General features: G+C 40.1%; 1 protein-coding gene across 1 annotated transcript; it reads right to left on the bottom strand.

The window, feature by feature from the left end:
- Positions 1 to 1,170: 1,170 nt before the first annotated feature.
- LOC141614042 (uncharacterized) lies at positions 1,171 to 1,863 on the bottom strand. The gene has a single exon (XM_074432797.1). The coding sequence runs from the start codon at positions 1,861 to 1,863 to the stop codon at positions 1,171 to 1,173; it is 693 nt and encodes a 230-aa protein (XP_074288898.1).
- Between the last annotated feature and the right edge of the window lie 5,082 nt (positions 1,864 to 6,945).

The raw sequence follows: 6,945 nt of genomic DNA, 5'->3' as shown, positions 1-6,945 counted from the left end.
AATGATGGCGTATGGAGGAAGATGAAAGAGTAAAGGGAAATATCCAAGGAAAAGTAAAAACTGATGATTTGTAATGACCTCAGTTGAAGGGTGACCTGTTAAACAGGTTGCCCTTCAGTTAAAACGATAAAAGTTAAATTAAGGAAATTGTTAGATTAATTTGGGATTATGTTTAGCTTGGATTATTTTGAGTAGGTCAGCAATAGGTTGGATTATTTTTATCAAAAATAATTAATTATCTCCTAATTCTAATGCTAATAGTATAATTAGAAAAAATAAGCCTTAATAAATTTTGGAGGAAAGTTAAGAGTCTTCAGCATTTGCTGGACAAAGTTCCATTCAATTGAATCATAAGCCTTCCTTAAGTCTACCTTCAACATATAACGAGGGGAGACACTGGCCCTTTTTTACAACCTGACCAGATCCTAGCTTATCAGAATGTTCCCCATATTGCTACGACCCTTAATAAAAGCAGCTTGAGCTGTATTGATAAGTTAAGGAAGGACAGTAGCAAGCCTTGCACATATAATCTTGGAAATTACCTTATACAAGGTGTTGCAACATGCTAAAGGCCTAAATTCCTTCACTGAGTTATGATTCATTACCTTTGGAATCAGAACTAAGGTATGCTATTCAGTTGTTTCAAAAGCTGTCCTCCTCTGAAAAAGTCAATAACAGCCTCACAAATTTCATCTCCCATGACATCCCAACCTGCCTTAAAAAACCAACTTGAGTACCCATCTGGACCTGGGCTTTTATCCTCAGGAATATAAAAAAGAATGCTCTTAATCTCCTCCTTAGTTGGTTCTCTGTTGATTGCAGTCCAGTCCTTAGTATGATGTCTTTCCCTTCTACTCGCAATATTGTAAAATCCTTCAGTTCGTTCTTGACTCCCAAGCAGAACCTGATAGTAGTCCACAAAAGCCTGCATTATATCCTCAGGTGTTTTGCACATATTCCCTTGGGTATCTTCTATTTACAACACCTTATTATGTAATTGATGTTGTTTGATTGCCTTATGAAATAGTGTAGAATTAGCATCTCCATCCTTAGCCCATTCACACGTTTTGGTTTTTGCCTCAAAAAATCCATTTTAGCTTTATTTAACATCTGAAAGATTGCTCTTATATTATATTCAATATCCATTTGAGTTTTATTATGAGGATCATGCTAAAGTTGTTTCTGAGCATTAAGAAGCAGCTCAGAACCAATATCAGATTTCTTTTCAATATCAGAGACGAGCTCCTTGTTCAACTCTTTAAGAAAAGGTTTCAGCATTTTCAATTTCCTTACCACCTTGTACATAAGAGTACCCTGAATGTTATGTGTCCACCTATCCTCAACAATTGTCTTAAATTCAGGCACCCTAGTCCACATGTTGTAAAATTTGAATGGCCTCTTCTTCTTGAAATTAGTATCACCACTCTGAATAAAGCATGGACAATGATCATAATCACCCTCAGGTGCATAGTGAGCATAATGGTCAGACCATTTATTACCCCATTCATCATTGACAAGAACCCTGTCTATCTTACTAAACACCCTTGTTGAGCTAGGTTGCTTATTATTCCAAGTAAAAAACAAGCCAGTACATTTCATATCCTGGAGTCCACAGTTATCAATGGTATTTGGAAAAGGAATAATTTCAATATCCCTCACAGGTAGGCCAATCTTCTCATCGATATGTAAAACATTATTAAAATCCCTCAAAACAATCCAAGGATCCATTACTACCAACCTTGAAAGAGCATTCCACAGATGCACTCTATCTTCAATTCTGTTAAACCCATAGACATAAGTAGTATAGAATTGTATATTGGTAATAATATCCTTTACCTTAATATGAATGAATTGAGCATCCATATCAAGAACAGTCACATTATATTTCTCCTCGTTCCATAGTAGCCAAATCCTCCCTCCATCACGGTATTGATGGTTAGTGCTATACTTTCATCCATCACATAAACTCTCCACTACCTTATTTAGAGACCCAGGTCTTACCCTGGTCTCAAGGAGCCCAAATAGGTCAACATTAGTGACGGAGAGTGTCGTTGGGTCTCTCAATCAAACACATTTATATTCTCAACAAACAACTAATTAGTGGTTAAGTCGAGGTCGATCCATGGGACGGTGTGCTTTGGGATCTAAGTCTATCTATCTTAATTTATGCTAGTGTCACAATTGATTTGGGTTTGTAGTTGGTGAGTCTAGACTAATGCAAGCAATAAAGTAGAACAAGTGATGCGTGTATTTCATATAAGGTTTTTACCTCATTTTTACATGCATTTCTGTACTATTTATGTAGCATCTAGCTACAAATACCCCCGAATATTCTACTTTGGTTCGTTTTATGTAATTTGCAGGAATTAACCAAAGAGGAGTTGTCGAGCCTTAATTCGTCCCGTTTGCATGCATTTATGGAGAACGAGAAGCTGGAGCTTGGAAATCTAACACTTGGAAGACGCGTGAGCTGGTCTCGGGAGGTGTTTTAATGTCTAACATGCCTAAATAGCTCGATCGACTAGTTTTCTAGTCGATCGAATGCTTTATATGTTGAAGGTTGCTCGATCGAGCAGTTCGAGTAGTCAATCGAGAAGACTTTGCAAGGATTACTCGATCGAGTGGTTTATTTCCACTCGATCGAGAGGTTTAATGCTAAGTTGCTCGATCGAGTGGTTTATTTCCACTTAATCGAGTAGTTTATCCTGTAATAGACATTTTCCGCCTAATTTCGTATGGGCTTTTGTAATTAGTCCATAGATTAGGTTTAGGGAGGATTTTCGTATATGACTGGGGGAGTAAACTACGTAACTCGCTCTCTCATTCACTTTTACTCTATCCTTTGCTACTGTTCTGGGATTTTAGCTTTTCTTCTACACTTTGCTACTCGGATTCGGATTTGTATTGGTATTATTATTCTTCTTTAGTTCTTTAATCATATTTACTATTATTTTGTTATCTCTCTCTTATTGATATCATCTTTACTCTATTCAATCCTCATTAGTATTGTTATCATGTTGATTTCTTATTATTTATATGTTGTTGTTGTTAATACAATGATGATGCGTAGCTAATTCCCTTCTGCTAAGACTAAAGGGGATCCATAATTATGAAGGGATAGTAATCGAATTACTAGGTTAATGATGGTGTAGTCTTTGTTGTTAACTACTGCATTTATCTGTATCTGTTTAATTGAGTCGACGCAATTAGGCATTTATATCTTAGTGACCCTCGACCTGGACCGAAAGGTTGGAAGAGGTGAGACTAGTAGCGAACAATAGGGCATTATAGTTAGGGCAAAAGCTAAGCTATTTGTGCTTTAGGGCGAATTGAGACCGAAAGGAGATATTCGCTGCTCCTCAGACCATACTTGCATTGACCTGAGACCTAGATTACTTGACCGAATGATTATGGTGAACCGTCTGTCTTAGCTGTTTTCTCTACTTGGTCAATCTTTACTCTCTTGCTCTTTCTTCTCTCTCCTTACCATTAGTTTAGAACAATACAATTTAAACCCCCCAATTTGGTTACCGTGACGAACTTAGACAAAGCTGACATCTTCCCATCTCTCTGTGGAGATCGACCCGACTTCCCTAGCTATATTAGTTAGAGCCAGTTGGTTATTTTTGATAGGTATACGACTGCCCTGTCAAATTTTGGTGCCGTTGCCGGGGAGGTGGCGTAATTTTGTTGCTTTATAAGTTTGTTTCTCGTCTCAAGGAATTTATTCCTTGAGTCTGATCTCATTTCTGCAAAGTTTTGATTAGTTTTGTAGGGTATTTGTTTGCTTTGTAAAGTCTAGTTGCCAGAATGCCTAATTTAGCCAGCCATTCAGAGCCTAATGTGGATTCGCTTCCAAAAGGTTTCCTATTACCCATTACTGATCCGGGAAACTTTGGAATCCACCCATCTTACATATAGCTGGTAGAGACAAATCTCTTTAGTGGGGTACCTGAAGAAGATCCATGCAGGCATATAGAGCTGTTTACAGAGTATTGCTCTACCATTCCTCTTTCTGCTGGGGTGACACAGGACAAAGTGAAGGGATCTCTTTTTCCCTTTTCTTTAACTGATGATGACCGCGAATGGTTGAGAGATCTAGATAGGGAGGCAGCCGGTGTAACCGACTGGAGTTCCCTTGCTTTGGCCTTTTACAGGCGATATTTCCCACCGCAACGCACCAATACCTTGAGAGCTCAGATTAGTTCTTTTGAGCAACTACCTGCTGAAAACTTGGATGGGGCTTGGACTAGATTCAAGAAGCTTGTCCGCTCTGTGCCTCATCACGGGTTCAAACGTTGGTTCCTTTGTACTCAGTTTTACAACGGGTTATATCGGAGCCAGAGAGTTATTCTTGACAGCGTAGCTAAAGGTAGATTCACGAAGAATGTTGAAGATGACCAAGGGTGACATCTCATTGAGGAGATGGCTATTCATGTCTATGAATATGGAAATCCCCGAGGTAGTGAGCAAGTTAATGAGTTGGCAGCAGCTGCAGTGGAAGGTCCTAGCAAAGGTCTAGGTAATATGGAGATTACAGAAGCTATAGGCAAGAGTGCACAGGTTTGTTCGTTTACTGAGCACGTGGAGCTATGTGGTAGATGTGGCATAGAAGGGCATGACCCAATTGAGTGCCTGGCAAGTATAGAGCGCGTCCTTGCTTATCGTAAATACAAGCAATGACTTCCTTTTTCTCAACTTTATGAAGAGATGAAGAATGTTTCTACCTTTTCTACGCCAGCACCGCAATCGGTTTCTCCTCCTGCAAATCAGGAAATTGCCGAATTGAAATCCTTGATGTTAACCATAACACAACAGTTTGGTGAGAAGTGCAATAGGAAAGAAACTCTCATAGCGGAATTGAGAGAACAAGTCGCGCAGTTAACACTCGCGAAAGACCAAGCCTAACTTCTACCGACATGCGATCTAGTCAATGCAACGAATCTCCAAGTTGGCCTTACTCATGAGGGGCCAAAAGTACCAGAAGACGGGGTTTTGATAGCTGAAGATACCCCGGAAGATGATATTAATGAGTTTTTGGACGAAATCCTTGCTGCGTGTGGTCCAGACACTCGATCGAATGAAAAATCTACTCGATCGAGTGAAAAAATTCATCCCATCACTCGATCGAGTGATAATTCTGGTCGATCAAGAAGTGCACAAATTGCTGATGGTCGTTCGAGTGATATTCTTACTCGATCGAGTAACTTTGCTGAAGAAATCACTCGATCGAGTGATAAAAATGCTCGACCAAGTAAGCCTAAAAAAAAATATCACTCGATCGAGTGATAAAAATGGTCGATCGAGTGAATGCCTACATGAAATCACTCGATCGAGTGGTAAAAGTACTCGATCGAGTACCAGAAGCGGCGGAGATCCTATTTTACTATCTAATTCCGCTACCGTGTCATCTTCCCCTGCTGTGGAGACGTCACGTACTGATAAAGGTAAAGAGAAAGTCGCGGGTCCGCTCATTGCTACCAGAGTACCCTTCCCAGGTGGTCTGAAGGTCGCAAAGATCGAGCAACATTATGGTAGGTTTGTGGACGTTGTGAAGAACCTCCAGGTAACCGTCCCTTTTACCGAACTTGTTACCCAGGTACCTACTTACGCTAAATTTATGAAAGATATTGTGACGCGTAAGAGAGAGCTAAGTGAATTTGAGACAATTTCATTTATGGAAGAGTCTAGTAATTTGGTTTTAAACAAGGCTCCACCTAAAATGAAAGACCCGGGTAGCTTCTCTATTACCTGTATTATAGGCAATGTGGTTATTGATAAGGCTCTTTGTGACTTAGGAGCCAGCGTCAGTGTCATGCCCCTATCTGTCTGCAAGAAATGGAATATGAGTCATCTCAAAGTGACTAACATTACCCTACATATGGCTGATAGATCTGTTAGGAGGCCTTTAGGTGTCTTAGAGGACGTGCTTGTGAAAATAGGCAAGCTCTTTATTCCAGTGGATTTCATTGTTTTAGATATAGCTGAGGACACCCGGACCCCAATTATTTTAGGAAGACCATTCCTTTATACAGCTGGGGCCGTTATTGATGTCAAACAAGGGCGTTTGACTCTTGCAGTAGGGGATGACGCGATCACTTTCAGTGTGCCTAGTACTTTGGCTCAGCCATGATAGAGGATACTTGTTATTGGGTTGATATTATTGACGAGTCTATTTATGACTTCTGTTCGGGTTCTTTCATGAAAGACCCACTAGAAGCTCTTATGCTTTTTTATGAGTGTGCAGATAACCCAGATGATGATGACGCTGTGATGGATTTGCTTATAGATGATTTAGATGAGCGCGGACTCACCGACCCTGAGGGAGAGCAAGTGGAATAGATGATCAGCACTCTCTGCTCCATTGAGGTAAAGGTACCGGAACGTAAGCCTCTTCCTTCTCATCTAAAATATGTTTTCTTAGACGATACTGAGCAATATCCAGTCATTGTTAGTGCTATGCTTGATAATGATCAGCTGACATCTTTGTTAGTTGTGCTTAAGAAAAACAGGAAAGCATTGGGTTATTCAGTGGACGATATCAAGGGGATTAGTCCCAATATTTGTATGCACATGATAGAGTTGGAGGAAAATCACAAACCCTACAGACAGGGTCAGCGCCGGCTGAACCAGAAGATGCAGGATGTTGTGATGGCTTAGGTAATGAAGCTGCTCGACGCAGGTAATATTTATTCTGTTGGTCATTCTAAATGGGTGAGTCCAGTGCAGGTGGTCCCGAAGAAAGGAGGGACAACTGTGGTTAAGAATGATAAGAATGAGTTAATACCTACTCAAGTAGTGACTGGTTGGCGGATGTGTATAGATTACAGACAGCTTAATGCCGCCACCAAGAAAGATCACTTTCCCCTTCCTTTTATTGATCAAATGGTAGAAAGGTTAGCTTCTCATAAATTTTTCTGCTATTTAGACGGGTATTCAGGGTTC

Source organism: Silene latifolia, chromosome 11, assembly GCF_048544455.1.
Source record: "Silene latifolia isolate original U9 population chromosome 11, ASM4854445v1, whole genome shotgun sequence".
In the NCBI taxonomy this organism is placed as follows: domain Eukaryota; kingdom Viridiplantae; phylum Streptophyta; class Magnoliopsida; order Caryophyllales; family Caryophyllaceae; genus Silene; species Silene latifolia.
The sequence above is the reverse complement of the archived record's forward strand: the minus strand, read 5'-3'. Positions and strand labels throughout refer to the sequence as shown.

What these genes read in the sequence shown, in the direction of transcription:
- LOC141614042 (XM_074432797.1), bottom strand. Translation starts at nt 1,863, where the DNA reads ATGGATGCTCAATTCATTCATATTAAGGTAAAGGATATTATTACCAAT.